Source organism: Cucumis melo, chromosome 8 (assembly GCF_025177605.1).
Source record: "Cucumis melo cultivar AY chromosome 8, USDA_Cmelo_AY_1.0, whole genome shotgun sequence".
Classification (NCBI taxonomy): domain Eukaryota; kingdom Viridiplantae; phylum Streptophyta; class Magnoliopsida; order Cucurbitales; family Cucurbitaceae; genus Cucumis; species Cucumis melo.
The window spans coordinates 2,095,601-2,120,616 of NC_066864.1; the positions used below are offsets into that span (position 1 = coordinate 2,095,601).

The following is a 25,016-nucleotide window of genomic DNA, read 5'->3' on the forward strand; positions in this document are numbered from 1 at the left end:
TCAATAAATCTTTTTCATTAAAATGTGAAATTTTAAGAATAGAGTATTTGTCTAATTTGATAAAATAAATATCTATAAATAACCACAATTTTGTTAAAATCTTTTGGGATATTCTAAACAAAGATTTTCTTAATATGATTCGGTAAAATAAATAAATAAAATTTATATTGATTCAACGTTCCATTTCTAAAGCAACGAGAACGTGTGAATTAGTAATATATATATTGCAAAAAAAATCAATTCTAAATACTGTTGCTTTAAAATATCAGCACTAAGTTAGAAACTATAATTTATATATACATTAGTAAAATATAATAGATACGTTTTGGGATTTACGGTAGTTAGAGAGACAAATTCTTAAGGAAGAAGGGATGAGATTGGGCGTTCAGGCGTGGTCCCTAGTAGCCGGTGGGCAGTGTCTCCGATTAGTGTTCTTTCTTCCGACTTTTAATTTCTAATTTCGACCGTTTACAAGACTATACATACAATTTTATTATTTTCAAAGTTTTAAAGTGTCAAATTTCCACATGCACAAAGAATCATATTTGGTTCCTTTTTAAAGGATGGGGATATATACTACTTTTCTTTTTTAAAAACACTTGCTTTCTTTCTTCTATGCATCTCTGCCTTTTTGGTTTTCTTCTCTGCTGGAACAGGGTGCTTCATACAATTCCTAATTTTTGAAAAAAGTTAAAGGAGAAAAAGGCTCTTCCATTACTTCCTCCTCCACTTCTTGATACTTACATTTTGCTCTATCTGGTATTTGTTTGCTTCTATTCATTATTCCCTTTTCTTTTTCGTCTCTGGTGTGAAAGATAATCCATATGTTTCGCTAAGGAGGCTGACCCATCTTTACCTTTTGTTGATTTTTGTGCTTCTTTACCTTGTTTTCTCCATCACAGGGTTGTGAGTTTTTTTTTTTTTTTTTTTTTTTTTTTTCTTAGATGCTTTGGAGTTCTTTGGGTTGTTTGATGGTGAAGTGTTTTTATACGTATGGTGTTCTTGAAAGAGGGGAAGCTTAGATTTGGCTGATTGTTTGTCCCAGATAAAAGAAACGAAAGTATTCAAGTGGGATTTTGAGTAGAGCTCTGTTTGGCTAATGGGTTGTGCTAATTGGAATTTGTTCATGAAGATCCTAATTGGGCTGCTCTTGGTTTCCATCAACCCTTTTTGCTTTGGAGATACTGACCTTCGCGATGGTAAGGCAGATACCCAAAGTGTTCTATTTAATTTTTACTTTATCTGGACACTGGTTGAGATTTATCGTTTCTGTTTGGTTAACTGAAAAGATTGAGAAAAAAAACCCAGATGGAAAATGCTTGTAAATAGAAACCTGCTCTCCCTTAGCCTTTTGCTTTTTGCTTCTTGCTTCTTGTTCTCGTTACTGTCATTTTCTTACTCATTACTGATTTTCTTCTTTTTCTTATTGTTAGTTGCTGCAATCAATGCATTATTTATTTCTCTTGGGTACCCTCCTTTGCGAGGATGGATTCTTGTGGGAGGTGATCCATGTGGGGAGAAGTGGCAAGGGGTTGAATGTGTATTCTCAAATATAACAGCTTTGTATGTGAATTCCATTCATCATTTTTTAGCGAACTTCAGTTTCCTTTCTGTTAATAATGTCATTTGCTTTTGCCACAGACAACTAAGTGGATTGAATTTAGGAGGAGAGCTAGGCACTAGCTTGGACCAATTCGAGTCAATAATATCAATGTAGGTTTCAACTTCATTGTGAATTTGAATCTTAAAGATGGGTCCATATCCATTATCTAATTGCATAACTACACGTATGGTCTTTTGAAGTTTTTTTCTACTGTTTTATGGAGTAGGGATCTTAGCAACAATCATATTGGAGGGAATATTCCATCTACACTGCCCCCTACACTGAGAAGTCTGTATGTTACCTCTCAATTTCTTCAGTTTGAAAAACTTTACCAGCTAGTCATTGCTAACTAATACTATTTGCATTTTTTGTAGTGGTTCTCTTCTGGTATTTTTAACATTTGTCATTTTCGTTGTTTAGTTCTTTATCAGCAAATCAATTCACTGGAAGCATCCCCCCTGCACTGGCCTCGCTAACACAACTAATGGACCTGTAAGTTTATTGACGAGCGAATTTTCTTATTATCTTGGTGCCAATTTTTAGGTCATCTTCTATCCAATTTTCTCAATATGATGCCTGCCTTCATTGCCCCTCAGGTCACTAAATAATAACCTTCTTACCGGGGCAATACCTGATGTCTTCCAGCTGCTTAATGGCTTGAATAACTTGTGAGTGTCTTCATTTAACTCAGATAGCCTCGCTGAAATTTGAGTCTGATCATCTTCTATTATTTAGGGATATGTCAAACAACAACTTGAGTGGTCAGCTGCCTCCTTCGGTGGCTGATTTGTTATCCCTTACTACATTGTGAGTTGATATTTGCAAGAACTTTCAATTCTCCATGTTTCACATTTACCAGTGGGTTATATGCATATTTAATTTTTTGTCTTCAGACACTTGCAGAACAATCAACTTTCTGGGATGCTTGACGCTCTACAGGATCTTCCGTTATCAGACTTGTACTATTCTTACTTCATCTATGATTTGGAAAAAAAAACTTCATTCTTGTTTTTTGTTCATTACATCCAATAAAGGATTGTATCTTAATGCTGAAGTTAATACATTGTTTGGGAATTGCTGGTTTTGTCCTACATTTGAAAATTTACTCACTGGTATGCAGGAATATAGAGAACAACCTATTTTCTGGACCTATACCTGCAAAGTTGTTGGGCATTCCAAATTTCAGGTGAATTTAAGCATTTTATTCCGAAAATACGATTATTATGCATGCAGGGTTTTTTTTTTGGCCTGAGACTTTGTGGAACCAAGTTCCTAACTGACATCATTTCCCTTATACATTTTCATGACTTCACATATCTTGTTTTCCTCTTCTTTCATAGTTAACTTGGTTTTTCCCTTTTTAGAAGGAAATATTATATCCTATCAACTTTGTTGTTGTTATATATGCAGAAAAGATGGGAACCCTTTCAATACTACGATAATTCCGTCTGCACCTGCTTTAGCCCCTTCACCATTTGCTGTTGCGCCAGTTACTGTGGGACCACCAACCAGACAGGCAGGTGCAGGCCAGCCATTGTGGCCAGGAACTCCTGAATCATCAGATGGAGCAAGGAGTTTTTTCTCTGCTAAGCGGATCATTTGGATTGTTATTATTGGCACAGGAATATTAGTAGCATTAGGATTCTGTCTTCTTGTGTCAATATGCTTGAAAAGAAGCAAGCGTCGAGAAGACAACAAGAGTGTTCGTGACAAAGCTGATATGGCTTCTAATTATAAGCCTAAACCCATGAAGCCCTCGGTTGAAGGTGTAGACATGGAGAAAGGTACAAACCATCCCATCTCTCTGTCGTCTTTTAATTTTTCACTTGTCAAATTTATGCAATCTTGCCTTTCTTCATGTGTAATATTACGTGAAACCTGACTTAATAGACGTGTTTTTTTTTTAAGGTCCAAAGGAGACCACTCTTAAGCCACTTGATAGAGACAGAATGAAGGATAGAATAATGGATTTTACAACCCCAAGGCTACATGATAGAAAGGACACAAATGGGAAAAGAAAAGATGCCTCTAGTACGAGTTTCCGACGAGACCATACAGAGAGTTCGAGCATAAGCATAGACGACTTCCCTCCACCACCTCCTCCCCCTCCTTTTCCACTCCTTTCAACTCAGGAGATTGCAAAACCAATTGTGGCGGCTGAAGTGCCCAGTAAAGTACCTAGAAAACTGAAAACAAGTTCTTTAAAAGTTTTCACAATCGCGTCACTTCAGCAGTATACTAATAGTTTCTCTGAAGATAATCTTCTTGGGAGAGGAATGCTTGGTAGTGTCTATAGTGCTGAACTTCCAAGTGGAAGGGTAAGATAATTTAATCACTCTAAAATAAGTAGGTAAATTCCTATTACTTTTACTTTCCTTATGATGGAGTCAAAAAATTTTCTTCAGCTTCTGGCTGTTAAGAAACTGGATGGATCCTCTTCAACTCATTGGCATGATGATGATTTTCACAACCTTGTGTCTATTATATGTCAAATTCGGCACGATAACATTGTGGAGCTTGTGGGATATTGTGCTGAGCATGGACAGTATCTACTCATTTATGAGTACTGCAAAAATGGCACACTCTATGACGCACTTCATGTCGACAAGGAGATGCATCAAAAGCTTTCATGGAATGTACGTGTGAAGATTGCACTTGGAGCTGCACGTGCCCTCGAGTAAGTGAATGAATAATTGAGTTTGCAAGACAGATTTCAATGAAATGGTGTAGTACTGAAGGTATTAAGTTCTTTCATTCTCTTGTGAGATAGGTATCTGCATGAAGCCTGTCAACCGCCTATCATGCACCAAAATTTCAAGTCTGCTAACATTCTCTTGGACAATGAGCTAAAACCACGAGTCTCTGACTCTGGCTTAGCTCGGCTGCTGCCTTCAGCTACTCAGGTACTTTATCCAGATCCTAGAATCAATTAGCATATGAGAACTTATTAAATGTAGAAATTGCGAGAAATACATTGTTGCTAACACAAATTTTATTACTTAGTCATCTGCACGATTCCTCCCAGCTCAGGGTTATAGTGCTCCTGAATTTGAGCTAGGAACTTACACTTACCAAAGTGATCTTTATAGCTTCGGAGTCGTAATGCTAGAGCTTTTGACTGGTCGAAAGTCTTGTGACCGGTATGCAAATCCTAAATCAGTGATATCCATTATTCACTATTTGCTCACCTTTTAGTTTTGTTTTCCTAAGTTACAATATTCATGTTCTTACTCGATTGTGGAACTCTAGATCACTGCCTCGAGGAGAACAATTTCTTGTTCGATGGGCTGTTTCAAGGCTCCATGATATCGATGCATTATCAAGAATGGTCGATCCATCACTTAATGGCATGTATCCTGTTAAATCGTTATCGCGCTTTGCTGATATTATTTCCTCTTGTATAATGGTAACATTCTCTACAACTGTTGCTTCATATCAAGTTACCATAGATATTTACTTCTCTTTACTAACATTTTCTGCCAACCTTTTGGCAGAGAGAGCCCGAATTTCGGCCCCCAATCTCCGAAATTGTACAGGAACTCTTGCAAATGTTGTAGAAGAAAGTCAGAAGCTGAAACACTTTAGGAGGAGGATAGAAGATTGAACAAAATGTTGAGCATCAAAAGTTGTTGGTACCAAAAAGTTGTGGATGCATGTTTTTAATTTTTTTTTTTAATCATTGTTTCATGTGAATATTTTTACTCATTGATTAGTTCCCCATCTTTTTTTAAAAAAAATGCTAAGTTATATTCTTACATTTATACTCCCATTTATTTTATATCTTTAGGAATATAATTACAACAATTTTCCTATTCTTTTCATAGGGTTATGATTAAATTGAAAATTTAATAATGTGATTGTAACACCAATGTAGTTCAATTTAAACCAATCACAGATACAATATACAATAGCGTGGAGAATTTAAATTACACCTTAGTTGAGCAATGCTCATTTTGGTCTCACAGCTCATTTAAATGCTTTTTATCAGTAATAAAAATACATAACTGAATCAATTTTTTCAAATTAAATAATATGTAATCAATTATGCAAAAACACATTTAGATAAATATTTTTATCAAGTATTTAGTATTGTTGCCTACGATTGATTTTTAGTCTTCTAATTTAATTATAATTAAAATTTATTTCACTTTTCAATAAATAATTATTTAACCTTTCGGAAAAAACAAGTTCAAAATTAAAAAAATCTTAGAATTTTTACCTCTAAATTTGTCTAATGGTAACATTTTATCAATTCATTAGATCAGAAAAGAAAAGGGACTTGAACAAAATCATTTAAATTAATAATTAAAATCATCTCATTTTATTAATTTGTTTATAATTTTTGAGACTTCTACAAATTTCTAATTGAGTAACAAACTATTCTCAATTCTTTTATAGAATAGAGACTAAAAGATCTCGTAAAATTCTTTTATAAAATATTTTTATTACGATTGTCATAAGGAGAAAAACAGGTAAAAAATATTCCTTCAACAAAATAATTATATTAAGTAGATACTGAGAGTCATGGGTTAATTATATATATGAATGTTAGTATTTTAAAGACAAATTGGATACAGAAAAAGTGTTAATTAGGTTTGAATTTAATTGGAAAAATAAGGCAAATTTTCAAACTTTTCTTTAGATTTACATGTTTAAAAAAACTAATAATGTTGCTTCTTAGGCTTCATTCCACTATTTTTCTTTTAAATAACGTCAAAGTTCCCCAGAATCGTATTAAATATATTAGTAAATAATCGTTCCACCAATTTGTTTATTAAAAAAAAAACAAGTAAAAATAATTTTGAAAAAAAATCACCAAAAGATTGTTTCTCTAGACAAACAATTTTTATATCAATCTATTTCCTTTTCCAGGATTATACCAATCTAATTAACTCAAGCTAAATCAAGCGACATATTAATCATTTACAACCAAATGTTTTAGCATCAAAACAATAATTTTAAGTAAGAATACGATTAAAAACATTGGTGTTACAAGTGGGAATATTTTTCGTTCTCTTTTTAAGTCCAAAGCTAAAATCTCAATTTAGACTTCAAAAAACAAAATAAAGAGTAAACAATTATTGCAAGTATATTTTAATCAACATTATCAAATAAGCTAAAAGTGAGGAACATAATTTATTAACAATTAATTAGTCTGCATCTTTCCTTGAGATTGTGAAGAAATGGTATTAGAGTCAAACTTGAAAACGAGGTTCCGTTTCAATAGTGCTGAAATCCAGCTTCACCTGTTAATAATTGTGCATGAAGTGTTCAGTCAACACTCTTCCAATTTCAAATGGTTGATTAAATAAGAGATTTCATTAGTTATCTGCTCAACATTCCGCTGTCATCTAAAACTAAGGGTGGTTGTGTTTGAAGGTACAGATTTCTCGATCCTCATTAACATTTCTAAACCCTCTTTATGTACAGATTTGCAACTTGATGAAGGCCAGCGTGGATGAATGTACAACAAAAACTGACCCACCAATGCAATGTATATAAGAAGTGCCCGCATCTAAGTGGAATGTTTTAATTCAACCTGTAGCTGACATGGATGCCGAAGGATTCAAGGACAAGGTTGCAGGATGGTCCTTGTCAACGTCTAAATTGTTGCTACTGCGATCAATGACATTGCTACTACTCTCACCTTTGTGTTCGCGTTCCCCTCCAGGTTCTAACGGATCGCTTGATGAACTTCGAGTACCACCGGAGTTCGACCTCTGCTGTTCAAGAAACCTGTCCCCAGTATCTTGAAGCATTTTCATCATGCTTCCAGAATCAGAACCTGGTGACAGCTCATCCTCCCGCTCGGGCTGCATGTTCAAATCAATCTGGCCTTTAAAAGGCGAAGTGGATGGCTTATTTCTATTAGGATCCTCATCAGAGCCATCGTTCATTTTTCCTTCCTCGATAAGCTTACTTGTACTTGTATTACTGCAAGTAAGAGACTCATCGTCCATTGATCTATCCGGGAACATTTCATCCAAAAATTGATTCCTTTGGCGCGTAGTTTCTGCTTCCTTTTCAAATTGCTTTTTTTCTCGTCTAAGCATTAATGTTCGAAACCGACGCTTTACTGTCAGGCACACATTACAAGTGCACGTCTGCTTATGTTTTGGTCCCTTCCCGCTCGGTGGTTGAATGCATACTATGCATGAGCATCCAGGTCTATGTCGAGGGTGCTTTGTGGTTGCTTGGCCAGGTGTCTGGCTTGCCTCACCCTCTCCTAAGATGGCTAAATTTGCAAGTGTGTCAAGTCCTTCCAGAGCTTCAACATTATCTGGTTCTAGTTTGGCAGCCTTCATTTTCTTGACAGGAGCAACTATAAATAGCAAAAAGCAGATTAGGATAGGAACATTGTAAACAAAATACAATTAAATCAGTCGAGATTCATCATGCATGAAGATACGATCAAAGATGTGATAGTTTTTGTTTTGAACAATTCACATCTGAATTACCCGGGGAAAGTAGTTCTTCTAGCTGCTCTGTTGACAACTCTTGAGGTGCTGAGCAAAAAGATCTAGTGGCAAAGAGAATTCTATTAGTAATATCCATATAGGCCACACCGACTACATCAAAAGCACCGAGATAATTCCTCAAGAAACTCCCACAGTACATTTTAATCCTTTCCTCCAAAATAGTGCCTTGAACGGACCGTGAATTCTAATGAAACATGTCTGACAGTGTTACCTCGACATATCAAATCCCATTTCATTAATAACCAAAGAGGAATAAATAATTAACCTCTGGTAACAGCACCATGATAAAATGAGAAGCCCAAACGAAAAATAAATATATTGTAGAAAATAGGAGAAAGCTCCTCTCTATACACTATACGGCTGCACTGAGATGAAAAGAAAAATACTAATTGTGCTTACTGTCTTAGATCTCATTGTGATAAAGATAAATAAATAACACTAGAGAAGTCAATAGAGAATAATGCATCCTTGCTACCTCTCAGGTTCCCATGAGTTGTCAGAACAAGTCCATTTTGAGGGAAGAAGAGCACTGGCTGGCAATTTTCGCCACTTCAAACAGTCTTCACATTGCGTCCATTGAATCCTTTCACTGAAAATGAACCAAAGTATTTGGAATGTGCAAGGATAATATATATGTATGGTAAGATGTCATAACCACAGGAAGACAAAACAAAAGGCTACAAGACACGTGCTATTTTCAAATACAAAGGAAAAAGGAAAAAATAGCAAAAAACACAAACAAATTTAATCATTTCAGATAACAGATAGAAGTTTCAGCAACAAAATGAAAAATCAGCCAGTCCTGCCCATAAATAGGCGAAGCACACAACAGAAAAATGAACATCATGACGGTGCAGAAAAGCTACACGAAAGTGATCAACCCACCAGAAAAGAGAGGTCATTTACCCTGTATTATCGGGTGGTATAATTGATGGCTTCCCAAGTACAGGTGCCTCCTGTAATAACATAAGCCAGAATATTGATGTTACCGTCACCCTTATACATGCAGCATAAATAGACATCATATAAACAACACTAATTACTTCAACTCCAAAACCTAAGGCTGACATTCAAAACAAAAGTCGGAAAAAAAAAGGTTCGTAAGAAAAAAGAAACGCCAAAACCAAAAATAAACTAAACCAAATAAAAATCAATTAGTTGGTTTTGTTATTTACCAGTGATTGGTTTAAATAGATGAAAATCGATCGATTTGGTTCTTGGTCGACTCCAAAACCAAAACAATAATCACCTCGGCAACCAAATCACGGCAAATATTGGATCAAAGAGAAAGGACAACCTCCAAAATTATTGTCATGTTCATTCTAATTAATGAAATAAATTAAAACATTTTCTGGATCCAAAAGCAGTGAGGAGCATTTAAAACCTGAGTTTAGAGCCTTGAATTAGAATGTGAATATAGCTTCTAGCTGCTTTTTTTTTTCTTTCCCTTTGGATAAGTTATATATAGAAGAAAGAAGTCGATACGAAAGAATGAGAATGATTTAACCCACAAAACCAAAAGGTAACAAAAAGGATTTTGTTAGGTACTTTAGCACCTTAAAAAACGCACACCAAAAGCCATTTATTGGGGTGGGAGAGTCAAGCCACTTAAGTACCACACTGGTCAGCTCATTCTAACCAACCAATATTGAGCAAAGACATCCTATACTGTTCCTAAAAGATTTCCAATTAGTTACTATGCACGAAATCATAAGGGTAACTCCTAGCAATAAAGTTGCAAGTCAACATTTTGCCCAAAGATAGGGTAGCTCCAACATTTTGCAAATAGTATTTGGCTGCAATATTTCACTTCCACTAGTCATATGACAGTCGACATAAGCAAAGTATAAGGGTCATATATAACCAGTTGCTGGTATTCAGAGCATCATAGCCAAAGTATTTTATTCCGTGATGAGCACCAAAGAAGGATATATTGATTTTCTTTTTCTTTATCTTTTTCTTCTTCTTTGAGTCAAGGATGTGTTGGTTGTCAGTTCACAAAGAATTGAAATGCTAATAACGGATACATGGAATCATAAATACATAGCTGTAGTGAGTTATACCTCATATTCCTCAAATTCAAAACCTTCAATGACCAAAATGTTTGGAACTTGGTTTGGAGGAGGCCGAAGCAATCCTTGGGCTTCTTCCCAAGTTATCTTCAACTCAATCATGTCCTCGTTGTCAATTCTAAGGCGCTTACTCTTAGAACCTAGGGTGCTGTTTTTCCTCTTTCTAGAAATTGAAGGTTTGGCACCCAAGACCTCTTTCGCTATGTATCCAGACTTATCAACTTTTGTCCACGAAGTAGGATCAGCCAGTTCAGCCTGGTTGATTCATGAAAAGAAAGGTGATCCAATATTTATTGTTTAAAGTAATGGATAGCAAATGAAACTTTACTGACTTTAACTTTTATATTACTGACATCTCCTTGTACAGGAGCTCCATTCTTGGTCTTGTTTGTTTCATTTTCCTGCCAAAGAAAATATAGAGTTAGATCACAAACAATTTTAGATAGTCTGTTTTGATGGTAAAGAAATATGGAAACTCGTGCTTAAACTTAGACATAATCTGGAAAACGTAACCACTCAATAAGTGTAAATTTATATCACAGAACCTGCCATGACAATTACTAACTCAGTAAGTGATGTTACATGTGAGCATTTGCAGACAGGCATTCATATTCTCGTTTAGTTGTAAATATATGCAACTTTTTTTTCCAGTAAGCACTAATGTCACATTTTCAACAATCTAAAACTTACAAAATCAATCAGAATACTCTGTTTCCAGTCTCAGGTGCAAAATTATTGCGACTTAGACATTTATAGTAAAAATTGATATCCCAAAAGAAGTGAACAATTAAATATCTTTACACATAATGAATCCATGTAACGTTTTGCATACAAAATAATGCATTTAACTTTCATATTCTAAGGGCATTAAGATTCTGGATCTCACTCAAAATTTTCAACATACACAAAAGCCGTAAGCTATCTTGAAAATGGATAACCTGGTCGGCTGTAGCTGAGGCCTTTCTGAAACCCATAACCAGCTTCCCTTCTGGCTCTAACCGACTAAATGTCACTGGTAATGTGAAAGGAGATTTCAGTCCCATAACATGAGTGAGACCATAAGCAATATATGACATCAAATAAAATGTATGGTTTTATAAATAAAAGATAGTAAATATTTTTTTTTTTTTTGCATCCATGAGTGTGTAGACCAACTTACACGCACATCGACTAATCTCACGGGACAACCCGCATGACCCAACAACAGGATGAACATTTGGGTGTCAAGGAAACTCATGAAATTAATTCCTAGGTAAGTAGTCACCATGGATAGTTAATATTTATATAAACTAATATAAGTTTCAGCATTCAAGAAAATGAGTAACGATTCATGAATCAATTAAGGATTGTTTGACAAACTATTTAGCAATTTGTTTTACAGATTACTTTTTTGAGAACCCTTTTTATATAATTTTGATAGGATTCTAAAAGCACAATTGAAACCACCAGAAGCCTGAAAACTCCTGAAAGAAAAATGAATTCCATTTTTCTACATAAAGGACACATGAGAGAACATAAATACAGGAAAACCCTTAAAAAAACAAAAATAAACAAAAATGAAAACAAAACAAACAAACAAACCATAACTACCAAGCAGCATTTTTGTTGTAAGTTTGACATATTTAAAATAACCTTGGTATCAACAATTAAAATATCTTGCAACATTCATTTTTTTAATCATTCTTAAAATCTTTGCCAAAATTTTAACTATAAAAGAGAGCTTTTGAACATATATTTTGGTATTCTAAGTTTGAGAAAGCGAGACTAAAAAAACAAATGAACATAGAAATTACAAGGAAGCAGCCTTAGTTTTGTAGATACAGAACTTAAAACATTACTATCAAACTGGCCTTGGCAATTTAAGGGCATTGCAGGTGTGTACAAAAAGCTTCCAATCAAACCTAATTTTTAACAAACTGTGGTGTGTGATTGCTGCTGAGAGTTACGTATTTTCTTCTAGTTGTATGTTTACCTGTGTCACCTGCTTGCAGTTGCATGGACTGTATGCAAGGAGTAACCCCCTCAAGAACATACATCCTGCTATTGTTGTTAGGCCAGAAACGGAACTGAAATATCCATTCTTTTCCTTTTGCATCTTGTACTTTTAGAGGCAATCCCTCGGGCTGGGAAATTGATGGAAAATAGGCCTGCATGATGACAGTATATAACCAACTGACTGATGACAGAACAAACACGTAAAGTCTATCCATATACGAAGCAAAATAACAAGGAAAAAGATGCATAAAGATCAAAAGCAGCAACCATTTCACGAAGTTCAGGTATTTGCGTCTAAGAACCCATCTCAAGTATCAAATAACTATGAGGTACGACACTAGAACTACAGCTACTAGGCTAGAAAGATTGAAACCACTAAAATTTTCAGCCCATGAAGCCTGCACAATTGACTTGCAACCAAAATTAGACAGTAGCATACGTATTGAACTAATAAATAGTATTTTTTGAAAAAACAGAAAACATCTTCTCACTGATGTGATGAAAAGGGATAAATATTCAAAAGATACAAAATCCAAAACGGAGTGAAAAGATATCAACATGAATAGAGAAAAATAGATACTAGCTTTTTAACAACTTTCTCTAAAACAATGAATAAGACCTCCTTCAAGCATTGAAAAACAATGGCTACTTCAAAACTTCCAAAGAAAAAACCCCAATAGAGACTAGAAATTGACTATTTACCTCTGCACATTTTTTAGGAAGCACCAAACGCCCAATCCGCCCAGCATCACTAGCGCTCAACATTTTCTCAAACAATGGAGTAATTACAGAATTCGAGCTTGAATCTTGTCAAGGCTATTAGCTAATACTTCTAAAAAATTTGACAAAATTATGCACAGGAACTTGAAGATCCTTGAATATTTCAGTAAAGATTTAACTGAAATGCTTTAAAGAGTAAGAACCCAAGTAATCAGAGTTACAAGCCTTCAACAACTACAAACAATTTTATTTTGTATTTTATAATTATCTAAGATTGAGGATACTCAACAGATATTTGTTGTAGCTCTTGGTCAGTAAATCTAGGCCAGTATCGCGGAAGCAAATAATTCTTTCCACGTGATTCTCCTCTAGGCCTTCCATTACGCAGCTGTGTTTCGTTAGAGTCAGCACCATTTTGCAAATTGGTATGGATCTGCTTTGGCAGAGAAGATAGTGGTGTTGGTCTCAAATGAGTTCCAGAAATCCTACCCCGAGCACTTGGTTCATTTGGAGGTGCATAAGGTATATTCAAACCATATTGCATAGTAGATGAATCCTCCTTCACAAAGCTAGACTGTTTCGGCATATTAGAACATGAGCTAGGTTTGTCCTCAGATTTAATGCCTCCTACACGATATCACTAGTCAGGTTTACCCAACACTTCACACTCATAATAACTAAAACACTGCTCTCACCATAGTGACTACATATCAACTTCGTACTAATTATCTACTCGTCTTCAAAACATAAAATATAGAAGGAAAAAATGATGCACACCTGCAGTCCCATTTTCACATAAATCCTGCCCACATGGCTTCAGGCTCCCATTCAAGAATCTTTGAGAGAAGTCTTCGTTTTTTCTTTTCTCTAAAGATACAGGCAACCTTTCGCTAGTATTGAGTTTGTTAAGTGCAGCTGATATGTCAACTTCATAAGGTGCTCTGTGATGCAATTCACCAGAAGGGAGAGAAGAATTGAACATACTGGGAGCTTGGCGCCATGGTACAGGACCTGATCCAGCCAACTGAGTCCAATTTTTAACAGATAGTTCTTTTAGTCTGTCAGGCAAAGCTGAATGGAAAAGCAAAGACGGTGGCCAGGCTGGATTTAGAGGCTGAACCAAAAACGAGAAAGTTGACTTAGAAAGTTAAACATGTGGGAATTCAATCAAACTAATAACTTATAATTCCATAAGCTGCACATGCATGAACCGTATCCTAACACTAGAGAGTGAACCCAAGATAGAAAACCGGGTTTAACATAAATTTCAAAAGTTAATGCCTAAAATAACTGAGGATTACTTTTAACAGTAAGAAGATAAAACCTAACAAATAAACACTAAAAAGCAAGACACAAAAAAACATAGTAAGGATTATGAAAAGGTATCAGAATTGGTTAGTTTTTTTGAGAAAAAGGTATCTTTGTCAACTTATAGCATATCAATTTAAATAATACTTTCCATTTGAACAAGCGTGTCTTTTATGACTAGACTTGAAGAATAAAATTTACGTACTGTCTTCGTAATTTCCAATTTCACCAGGCGGTTTCCTTGTGAGATCAATGTTACAGTTTACCAAGAGAGATGCAATTGTTGCATCAGCATTGAGGCAGAATCTCTCATTAAAAAGTAGCCATGTGTAAAAAGGATAGTCTATACAGAAGTTTTAACTAATGAAACTTCAAATGGCAATATTTTACTCATGAGTCACAACTAAACAAGCAGATAAAAATAAAGTATGAACAATTAAAAGAAATATCAATGAAAGAATTAACAATAGCGAGATGCATCCTTACTAAGATTACATTCTTCCCTGCACATGTCATGCACTCGATACCCCCAGGATCCAATAAGGTGAATGCATGAGCTGAAACAATGCACCCGCAATGAACCCGCTGGAGACAGACTTCTCGTTAGTAAATATGTATAAAATAAGCCAAAAGTAAGGATTGGGAGATGCATGGTCACATTTACAAGATAGAGTATATAAATTGATAGAAATTAACTTAACTCACCTTTCCACATGATTCGCAGCACCTCCAACCAGAAGCATTCAAGTGAAAAGTCTCACAGAATCTTCCTTCTTCGTAAGCAGAACTAAAAAGAATTGAATTTGAACAGAGTTCTTAAAATGTTCGTAGTCAATTGAGTAGTTCGTGTACGGTGTTACAAGAAAACGTAAGCACTCGTAGACATAGACGAATTTCAATCGACATAATCCTTTTAATGAAAAAAAAAAAAAAAATCCTCTCATCACAACCACCATCGTATGGTATCTGTTTACTATATTTCAGCACTCTTAAACAAATGTGGTAAATCCATCCACATGCACACATCATATGAGTTACTACGGATATTCAAAAGAAAGAAATTGCCCACAATATTAGTAAGTCCGAGCGGCTCCAACTTCCTAGAAAGAAATAATTTCGAAGCAAGGGGGGAAAAGAACGACAGTCACTTTGTGCATATCATAAGAAAAATTGCAGGTTCAGTAACAAAAGAACTTCCAATCAGAACAGGAATCAACTAACTCTCACAGGTCATCGGAAAACAAATCTCGCAATGAAAATCTTCTACCCCACAACACACGTCGGTAAACTCTCTAGAACAGAAAATACAGTTTCACCGTATTTAGAAACTGCAACCATAATTCATTGAGTTTTGTAAACTAATCCCCAGAACCTTAACCCGTAAAACTCGAAACTTGACAGAACCAGTGTCAAAACATCCTCACAAAAAAGACTGCGATTAAAGTGGACGGGGCAAAAGAAAAGCCCCTCCCTTTAACCAAGCAAATAAAACTCCAAACATGCCCAGATAAGTAGTCCAGACTAAGAACTAGGCCAAACCGAGTGGGGGGTAAAAGGAAAGGAAAGAAACAATTTTGATAAAGGTGAGAGATAAGACTTACGCGCATCGATCACAGAGTTCAGCAAAGTCGCCGGTGCGAAGACGCCATCCCTTTCTGGAGCGGTCGGGCCTGAGTTCCTTACAGTCGGAATTATAGCAAGATTTAGAGGAAAGAGGGGAGGAGGAGGAAGAAGCAGTGGTAAGGGCAGAAGACATGGGAGTTGGAGGGCATAAACCCTAGAACAGGAAAGAAGAAAAGAGAAAGAAAGTGAGGAGAGTTGAAATGGTGGTAGTTGCGACCTGATCTGCAATAATCATGGGACGAGAAGCCTAACAGGATTTGTATCAGACCATAGAGACGGCTTGTAGAGAAGACAGCGACCTATTTAAACCAAATAAAAATAAATTTGACGAAAGTAAAAATTGCATCTTTCTTTGGAAAAAATCATTTTCTTTCTCTTTCTTTCTTTTTTTCTTCAACAAACGATACAATCAATCCTTTATCAATAATAAATAATGGCATAGGATGCAATATCATAATACAATACAATCAATCCACGAGGCTTCGGAATCAAGTCGAGTCGTGTCCTTCTTACTGGGGCCGTCTTTATTTTCCGTTCCCTTCCTATTCCGTCTCCCTCTTTTCTTTTTTTCCTTTCTTTCCTTTTTTATAATTCCATCACTTTGGACCAACCACAATTTCACTCGATTGATATTCGGATGTACGGTTAATTGTTAGTTTGGATACTATATCTTGTACTTGTTTGATAATTATTGTTGTTGACATATCTTATCTATCGTGGGTCAAATCTTGACCAATTTCTCAAGTTCTATTTGAATATTGTTCAAACTAACCTTCGTAAGAGATCTTTACTCCAATGTAGCGTCAAACGTACTACAGTTTGATAATTAAGTTGACACTATGAGTGGTTAATTCAGCTAAATATGAATAGAGGTAAGGTAGAATACTTTCTTTGGGAATTACTTGATCTTATGAAACATGACATAAATACATATATAAGATAAGAATATGATATGATAAGAATATGATATGATGTGACGATATCATCAATTTCAAAAAAAAAAAAGATACTAGTACATTAAAGATACACCTTTTTTATTAAAGAAATATTAAATGCACTTCACTAAATCCACGAAAAGTCATAAATTGTCAAGGTAACGATAATGGTACAAAATACAATACAGACATTAAAGTATAATACTAAAGAGCAACATCAAATATACTGAAGTATGATAATTAGTATAATGTAATGGAAAAGAGATACACACTGGTTCGTAGAAGATAAAGAAGATTAAAGGAAAGTATGAAGATAAATGAGATGAACTTTTTCGTTAAATGGTCAAAAATATTCACGAGGGTCATATTTTACAAGATACCATATAAACTCAAACTTGATGATGAAGCATAAACTTGCTCTCCCCTTTGAGATTCTTCAAAAGCATGTTATCTAGTTTCATCGTCTGTTCAAATGTCGAGTTTGATAAATAGATGTTTTGATTATTAAGTTTCCATACATAGATGATTAAAATCATGGTTTGAATTTTGCAAATAAAAGGAAAGTGAAAATTTCAACCACAAAAAATAATTAAAGAAAATTTGTAAAATTTACATAAAATTGTGTGTTACATCTTCTGTTTTTTATTATGATTCTTAAAAAAACTTCAAAATTAACGGAAAATAAAATTTTCGACCAACATATAAATTCAAAATGCAAAATCCAGAGTAAAAAAAATAACAGACACAAATCTAAGGTAAAAAATGGAAGAAAAAACTCAGAGAAGTTGTAATGAATAGTAAAAACTCAAAAGTTTTTCCTAACTCTAAAAAGTTACCTAAATTTCTCAAAAGTTACCCCAACAAACCAAATTATCCGTACTCAATCAAAAATTTTGAAAATTAAACGATGTTATAATTACCTTCAGAGAAAATTGTTTGACTTATTTATATTTCTTCACGATCCAAGTTTTCGGTAAATCGATAATTTCCTTTCTCAATCAATATACACTTTTACTTGGGTTTTTTTCCTATTTAAAATACGCAAGTGGGAGGAAATGTTAGATAGTACACTAAATTTAACCTTATCCACTAACTTTTTTGTCGATTGGTAATTTATGATGATATCAAAGCAAGTTGGTTTATAAGTCTTGAACCCTTGTTATTTCTTTTCATTAAAATTGATTTTCATTTAGTTAACTTTCATATATTAAGCCTACAAGTAACGAAGAGAGTTAATAATAAATCGATGATTTTGAGAAAGAATTAGAGTGTTTTGAGATCTTCATTATATACACCTGCAAAAGATAAAGAACAATGTATTATGGTAAAGTAACTTGAATTGCTTAATAATGATCTTTCTCTAAATTACTATTTTATTCTACTAATCATTGGTTCTAAACAAACCAGGTTACGTTATTGGTAGCGGTAGGTGGGAAAAGATACAATTTTCCAAATGTCAAAAATTTTGAAGATGTCATTGAAGTATTGCACAAAATTAAATAAATAAATCGATTTGAGGCTGAAGATCTATTTTGCTCCCATCCTTTCAACAACGTTACAGATCTCCCATCGATGAATTTAATTGTTCAGCCAAACCTACAACCATGTTGAAGTTTTAAAATCTTTTATTGTTGGATTGATTTTTTTCCTTCCAACCGATGTTTTCCCCCTCTATTTTATATCTTTGTCCAGACTAAGGATCTAATAGTATTTAGTCCTGTGTTTTGAGTTGAATGGTTTTCGTTCTACAAAAAGATTCTCAAAAATCCAAAATGCTTATCACACAACCCCTAATTGATTCGTGATTTGTTACTCGTTTTCTTGAATGCTGTACATACCTTATGCTAACTCTCCTATACCAAACAGAGTGCAGTGATGCTTCTATCACCGACAAATTTATATCGTAGCAAGAATTTTGACGAACTACTTTTTATTAAAAAAAACTGTTAAGGTGTCTGAGAACGCACAGAAATGAGAAAAAAAAAAGAAGATAAAATGTACTCAAGATAACCATATCAAGTTGTCGATGGAAAAAAAGAACAGAAAAATTGAGCAAGAAATTTTTTAAAAATAAAATAAAACATGCTTATATGGAACAAAAGTGAAACAAAAACAACCTACGAAAAGGTAAAACAAGATTTTCCTTGATATCTAACATAATGCATGAATGAAGAAAGATATCAAATATCTTTTTTTTTTGTTCGAGGAAAAATATGTAGAGTTTCTTTTTGGTATATTATTTGAATTCTTGAATACTTCTCAAGCTACAAATTAAGATAACGGATACTGCAATGACATCAAAAGGAGCTTAAGCACAGCCATCAAGATTGGTTGAGCAGCAGATGAGCAATGGACTTAAGACTTTTATAAGGGTCTGAGACAAAGCCAACGAGAAACACTAGTTTTTGTGAATCTAAACCAGGTCGTGAATACCTTTATTTTGGTATCAATATTTGTGTGTTTGGTGTCTCTGCTTGTGTTATGCCATGTCTGTAACAGAAGCACTCCAAACTATTTCAAATAAAAGTAATGTTTGAGAATGAAGAACAAATATGAACTGAAATTTCCCAAGACTGTCGCGCACTCAATTTTGTCAACTCTTAAATTGCTATATATATTAGTTCTTTACAGTTAAGGGGAAAAAATCAGGGTTGTTCTCTGTTCCTAGTCAGAAATAAAATTTAATCAAGATCATCTGATTTGATCAATTCCTACAGGGGGAAAATAGAGTGGCTAGCCCTTGATGCACGCTGATTTGAAGTTCATCATAATTCATAAGAGTTTTCTGACCAGTCGTGAGAGTTCCCTTCCCCAAAGCTAAGATCTCACCATCTGCGTCTATAATTCCTTCTTTGCTTGGCTCCTCTACCCGTGTGCCAGGTTTCAAAACAAATGCTTTGACCTACAATTAGTTGCCCAACATGAAGGAAATCTTAAGAGAAAACTGAAAGACCAGAACAAAAATGCAAGAGGAAAAATTATAAATTTCTGTCACAAATCACAGTTTCGCATGAGATGATTGAAAGAAGATAGAAGGCGCCAACACAGAACGAAGCATGAACCTTGATATATGTAACAAATGGAGACTTCACATGCTTTCCATTATTTAACTCAGTCATCAACGACAGCAAAGATAATTTTGGGCAGTCTCTGATAATAATTAAGTCCAAGAAGCCATCTGACATCTGTATATCAATTGACCACGGCAGTATATGTCAACTTTAAACACATGGGATAAAGTAATAACTCGTATGTAAAATTCCTAGGCACCCAACTTAGAGAACTCTGCATTAGCAAACAACAGGTAACTTAGCAACTAAACCACACACCATTCACAGAAGGAAAACCTTGTTATGCAGGATTGAAGCAATAAAAAAACATTACTCCATTTGATTTTATATATTGAAAATTTTCCAATAAATAATTGAGCTGTTGATGAATGACAAAAGCAAATTGTATCAAGCACCAGCACCACTTGAGTAATATTATCTCACAGTCAGTCTCTCAGAAAACACTATCACAAAAAACCCTATTTGGATCGTTAGATTCCAGAGAACTCTTTTCTGCACAAAAGTTCTCAGGGGTAGAACATTACTAATGTAAACGTTCACAAACACTAGAACACTCAAAATAATGAATTGGTGCAAGATTATCAGGATAAGAAGAAACCGCTTAGCATTGTGGCAACCTCAAGGAGATTGTTTAATTTAAATATCAATAGAGAAAGATTATCTAAGTTTTTCTCCTGCAAGATCGTTTTTAATAGCATTTTCCCTTGCCAGTCTCAAGTGGAAATGAAAGTTACCAAAGACGATTGAAGAGTCATTTGGAATTGGATTATCTTTAACAGGAGGCTCGATGATAACTTTCAACCTAGGTATCCAAATTGGTGGATCCTATACAAAGGGCGTGTGGAAACTGACAACCACATCCTTAATGCAGGTAAAAGAACATTATTGTAACTATATTGCAATATCAAGGGGAATTTCTCATTAGTATTCTAACAACGTAAGACAAACCTACCTTAGCATCTGGTGCTGCCAAGGTGTTTTCAGCTCCCCAAGGTACATTGTGAAGCCAGACTGAAATAAAAGGTCCGTCAAATTTTCTCCATTCTAAATCCTTCAAGTTGATATTAGGTCCTTCGTAGCCATGCCGTTGAGTACTAATGGGCACACCATCACTTTTGTCAACCTCTACTACGCTAGCAGTTTCATAATCATACCTTGTCGGCTCTCCATAATCTTCAAATCCAGGTGCAGGCACAAAAGAAACACCTCCTCTGTAGTGCCTCAAACTTATAATTCGTTGGAGAGCCTAAACACAAGAAAAAGTTGCATTCTAACACCAATTATTCACTGAGGGAACTTCAGGAGAATATTTGAAATCACACAACGGGTACTCATTAGTTCTAGAACAGAGCTTTCTGCATCTAAAACAAAACTCACCATAAATAAATTAAAAAGAAAAACTAAAATACTTGAAGATTTAAAATTATAATCCGGTCAGCAGCCAATTGACATCTTATTTTTAGACATATGTCATTCATTTTTTAGCGTGGTTGTTTTGTTGTTGTATATAGCATAACTGTTCTCACAGAGTTTACAAACAAGTTATGACGGAAAGAGATAAATTGAGTGTGTATCAAAAATGATCATCTTTTATGAGGTACTCATACATACATAAATATCTAACCGAGCACTTCCCATCCACCTATATTTTTCCGACTCAATGTCAATATCTGCTACCAATCCTGAAATGAAGCAATACTTGATTAAGGGGACAAATTAAAATTATTTCATCTTACAATCAAAACTTAAAACAAGATGGAAACAGCAGCATCGACCAAACGGAAAATCTTTGTACTTTTTCCACGAGAAATGGGAAATTAATCTCAACTGAACTGTAGATCACATTAAAGAGAGAGGTTTTATAATAGAGATACCCCAAGCAAGCATCAACACGGTAAAATGTTTAGCCTCTCCTTGCGAAATGGTGGCAACATCCAATGAACATTTATGGCCTACAAGGAATAAAAATTTGCAGGCACTCTGCCTCAATCACGAAGTGAAAGAAAATAAAGATTAGAGATGAGATTGGGGAAAAGGACAGGGAAAAGAAATTGACAGCACTATGCAAACCTCGAACGATGGCAAGAGTAGCATTGCGTGCTGTACAAGGGTCACCGATTGAATGAAGAAGTGATTTCACCATTCCATTTCCGGTGCCTAAGCATTTGTAAACCACAGTAAATGCTAGTAGAACGTTTGCCATTAACGCAAGAAACCCGACTAAATACTAATAGAGTGGTAATGTCTTTTCGATAGTTAAGGAAATAATCTGAGATTGAGTAGTTAGAAATGTAATTCTTTCACTATATATGATCTGGTACAAGTCATTACAAATCAATCAAGCATGCCATTTATCATTACAAATCAATCATGCATACTATTTAAACACCTCCTAAACCCTAAATGTAGTTAAGTTAGAATAATGCTCAGAGTAATACTTAAAAAGGAAATAATAAAAAAGGGTTATACCATACCAACCAAATGGCATATGAACTGAGCTAATAGTAATGTACCTGCAGGTACTACTCCTAAAGGCGTCTTAATTGCATCAACCCAATCATCTCTCCTCAGCAATCCGTTTATTACCTACTAAACAATGTGATGCTTGTAAGAATACGAAAATAGGGGTAGAAGAAGAAAAAACTGATTTTACAATGAGAAGGCTAAAGCAACTATGTACTATCCAGAATTATTGACGGTGCCAAAAAAAATGCAGAGAGAATATAAATTTGAAAAGCAAGTAGGGGTAGAAGGCAAACCTCTACCAAGATTCCATCACCACTAACACAAACAATGCCATCGTAATTAGTAAAATCCAATGAATAAGCCACCTCCTCTGCGTGGCGCTGATATTTAGTCTCTAAGATTTAAAATTCAGAGGAAACAAACTTAGTGAAATCCTATTAAATGCTAGTAGGCAAACTCACAAGTGATATTAGTCTACATCTCTTAAAAGTATTTCCACCTTGCAGTGTGACATTGATTTCGGCATCCTCAAGAATGGGCTTCACTTCATCTCGATAAATTTTGGAACCAGCTCCTTTCCCACCAAATGGGTTAACGAGAACAAACAGCTTTTTTGGGCGACCTGGAGAAACAGAGATGCCATTATTCCAGTAACCAATTGAAAAATAAAGCTAGGCACAGTGAGCTTGAAGCACTAAAAACACTAATGTTCCCTTGCGTCGCCTACGAGTAATCAAAAAACCAAATCAATGAATACCAATAACGTTCCGAATTAAGCGAACATGGAGGATTATCGGACTCGTAATCAGCCCAGAATCTAACGCACCTTACAATATGCATCGTACATTCATCCTATACCGGAACTAACATATGACGACGCGAATTTGCAAAGAGAAGAATCGTAATAAGATGAATTTTCTTTCCTTGTCAAAATCAAGCCGAATGAATAGTCTCGAGAACGAAGAATTAGATTATGAGTTTTTATTTGGCTTTCGAGAGAATCCAAAATATTAAATCATCACCGGAACCAAAAGGCACAAACAAATCAGAACACAGCAAAATCCTTACTTGTCGTTCCATGCATTTCCTAAACTACCAAAGTCAATATTAGAACCAAAAATGAATTCCAGACGATAATATTACCAAGCAAATCGATGCATTCACGGAGCTTCAGACACCAAAGCGCCCGCGACTCTTCGGAAAGAGGCTGAAATACAAACTCCTTCCTCACCAAAGCTCCGCTGTTTCCAAAACACCGCAATCCACCACGGTCCTCCACAAGAGCTTTGATCCTAATCTTCGGACCATCCATAGAGAATCCAAGAACCTCTTTATCAATGGACAAACGCCGTTGACTTTTCTCCGACCACTGAAGCCAACCGTCGGTAGTAAGAATCATCGGCGTGACGGTTCCGTCGGGGAGTAGGACACGGTGGTTGAGAATGGAGTCTGAGTCTTCGGATTGATCCATGTTTCAGAACAGAATGAAATAGAAAGAAAATCGTAAGGATATCGATCTCCTATATGTATGTATATACTCTGTTTGGTTTGTGTTGATGGGTGATGGCCGCCGGCGGAGAAAACCAATGAAACGTGGGCGTTTAGACAGCGAAGTTAGGCTGGCCCTGCTGGGAACTCAGACCGTAGGCGCTCCACGACGGTTAACTGAAGCTAAGCCGCTGTTGGTTGTTCAAAGTTCAAACTTCCTACATGGCTTTTACCCTTCTTCTTGATATTTGGTTGCATCGTAAAAAACGGGTTTTGTCATTTAAATCGTTTTAAGAAAAATATTCAACCATACATGAATTCATCTAACCTTCGAAAATTATAGCAATTGACACTCCATACACTATTTGATGATGGTGATTTACAACTACTTTTTACCTTGATTTATTTTAAATCAACTTAATATAACTAAAATAAATTTAATTATTAATTTACAATTCATTAATCAATTAAATAACTTTTAATAAAATTGTGCATAACATATGCCTATGTGTTGATATTGGGTCAATGCTTTAAACACATGTAAAAGTTACACTCTTAACCTTTTTAAATAGAATTTCCAAGACCAAATAATTTTGCTTTGATAAAAATTATGCTTTTAACCTTTTTTTAAATAGAATCATAGAGACTATTGTAAATTATGCTTTACCTTTTCTATAGAATGCTAAGGTGTGTATGGAAAATAGACAATTATTTTTTTAAAAAACTTTTTTTTGTTCCCTTCTTATATTAAAAGGATAACTTTGGATTTAGATTAAGAAAGGCAAAAAGGAAAAGTTAAGTTTACATAGTTTTAGCTTCTACGCATTAAATATTGAAAAAAGAATATTAGTTTGTAAGAAAATACTGGACCTCAAACTTAAACTTGCAATAGTGTGTGTTTAAATTCATTCAAGACGTATTGAGTTTGAACTCTAGTCATATTTATTGTTTTCTAAAATCTTCAATTTATAAACATTTAATTTTTAATATTAACCTTTCTAATATGTGAATGCATATATTTGTTTTAAATTTCAATTATAAAATTTGGAATATGTATGGATATCCATCTTTACGAAAAACCGTAAAAAAATAGAATATTTGATAAAATTATTGGGTGTAATAAATTTATCAAAATTTTATTAATTTTATCGATTTTATTTTTAATTTTTTTAAAAGAACCTCAAATATTGGAAAAAATAAAAATAATAAGAAAAAAGATACAAGAAATCAAACACAATCATTAAATAAGTTTCATC

The 25,016-nt window shown here is 34.7% G+C and overlaps 3 protein-coding genes across 8 annotated transcripts; 1 reads left to right on the forward strand and 2 right to left on the reverse strand.

The window, feature by feature from the left end:
* The first annotated feature begins 525 nt into the window (after window positions 1–525).
* Window positions 526–5,360, forward strand: LOC103484543 (protein STRUBBELIG-RECEPTOR FAMILY 3-like). Of its 4 annotated transcripts, none has more exons than XM_051088622.1 (17): window positions 526–759; window positions 945–1,199; window positions 1,434–1,563; window positions 1,642–1,713; window positions 1,830–1,895; window positions 2,024–2,095; window positions 2,200–2,271; window positions 2,339–2,410; window positions 2,497–2,562; window positions 2,724–2,789; window positions 3,014–3,387; window positions 3,512–3,921; window positions 4,009–4,280; window positions 4,374–4,506; window positions 4,634–4,743; window positions 4,853–5,009; window positions 5,098–5,360. In XM_051088622.1, exons 2-17 carry the CDS (start codon window positions 1,100–1,102, stop codon window positions 5,158–5,160), a joined length of 2,235 nt encoding a protein of 744 aa, XP_050944579.1. In that variant the 5' UTR covers window positions 526–759; window positions 945–1,099; the 3' UTR covers window positions 5,161–5,360. The 4 variants fall into 4 exon arrangements, with proteins under 4 accessions (XP_050944579.1, XP_008439889.1, XP_008439890.1 ...); XM_008441667.3 differs by having other exon boundaries at window positions 528–759; window positions 4,607–4,743; XM_008441668.3 differs by having other exon boundaries at window positions 528–759; window positions 1,046–1,199; window positions 4,607–4,743.
* Window positions 5,361–6,903: 1,543 nt separating this feature from the next.
* LOC103484545 (B3 domain-containing protein Os07g0563300-like) lies at window positions 6,904–16,165 on the reverse strand. 3 transcript variants are annotated; one of them, XM_051088620.1, is made up of 14 exons: window positions 15,779–16,165; window positions 14,883–14,964; window positions 14,664–14,762; window positions 13,647–13,983; window positions 13,154–13,496; window positions 12,852–12,948; window positions 12,127–12,301; window positions 11,093–11,166; window positions 10,508–10,555; window positions 10,146–10,409; window positions 8,989–9,038; window positions 8,558–8,671; window positions 8,062–8,123; window positions 6,904–7,925 (listed from the first exon to the last, which is right to left on the reverse strand). In XM_051088620.1, the coding sequence occupies exons 1-14, from the start codon at window positions 15,931–15,933 to the stop codon at window positions 7,138–7,140; spliced, it is 2,688 nt and encodes an 895-aa protein (XP_050944577.1). In that variant the 5' UTR covers window positions 15,934–16,165; the 3' UTR covers window positions 6,904–7,137. The 3 variants fall into 3 exon arrangements, with proteins under 3 accessions (XP_050944577.1, XP_008439895.3, XP_050944578.1); XM_008441673.3 differs by having other exon boundaries at window positions 10,487–10,555; window positions 15,779–16,164; XM_051088621.1 differs by lacking the exon at window positions 15,779–16,165 and having other exon boundaries at window positions 10,487–10,555; window positions 14,664–14,773; window positions 14,883–14,959.
* Window positions 16,166–19,288: 3,123 nt separating this feature from the next.
* Window positions 19,289–24,055, reverse strand: LOC103484546 (sphingosine kinase 1). The gene is made up of 10 exons (XM_008441674.3): window positions 23,416–24,055; window positions 22,772–22,894; window positions 22,566–22,666; window positions 22,320–22,392; window positions 21,877–21,963; window positions 21,681–21,758; window positions 21,418–21,488; window positions 20,759–21,052; window positions 19,798–19,920; window positions 19,289–19,637 (listed from the first exon to the last, which is right to left on the reverse strand). The coding sequence occupies exons 1-10, from the start codon at window positions 23,741–23,743 to the stop codon at window positions 19,440–19,442; spliced, it is 1,476 nt and encodes a 491-aa protein (XP_008439896.1). The 5' UTR covers window positions 23,744–24,055; the 3' UTR covers window positions 19,289–19,439.
* Between the last annotated feature and the right edge of the window lie 961 nt (window positions 24,056–25,016).

Excerpts from the sequence above, each read along its gene's own strand:
- LOC103484545 (XM_008441673.3), bottom strand. The coding sequence starts at position 15,933 with ATGTCTTCTGCCCTTACCACTGCTTCTTCCTCCTCCTCCCCTCTTTCC. Across the intron at positions 13,497-13,646 it reads ATGTGAAAATGGGACTGCAG|GAGGCATTAAATCTGAGGAC; the intron begins GTGTGCATCATT and ends GATATCGTGTAG. Across the intron at positions 8,124-8,557 it reads AACTCATGGGAACCTGAGAG|ATCTTTTTGCTCAGCACCTC; the intron begins GTAGCAAGGATG and ends CTTTGCCACTAG.
- LOC103484546 (XM_008441674.3), bottom strand. The coding sequence starts at position 23,743 with ATGGATCAATCCGAAGACTCAGACTCCATTCTCAACCACCGTGTCCTA. Across the intron at positions 22,895-23,415 it reads TGAATGCATCGATTTGCTTG|GTCGCCCAAAAAAGCTGTTT; the intron begins GTAATATTATCG and ends CTGTTTCTCCAG. Across the intron at positions 21,489-21,680 it reads CGTGTTGATGCTTGCTTGGG|GATTGGTAGCAGATATTGAC; the intron begins GTATCTCTATTA and ends GCTTCATTTCAG.
- LOC103484543 (XM_008441667.3), top strand. The coding sequence starts at position 1,100 with ATGGGTTGTGCTAATTGGAATTTGTTCATGAAGATCCTAATTGGGCTG. Across the intron at positions 2,096-2,199 it reads CTAACACAACTAATGGACCT|GTCACTAAATAATAACCTTC; the intron begins GTAAGTTTATTG and ends ATTGCCCCTCAG. Across the intron at positions 3,388-3,511 it reads AGGTGTAGACATGGAGAAAG|GTCCAAAGGAGACCACTCTT; the intron begins GTACAAACCATC and ends TTTTTTTTTAAG.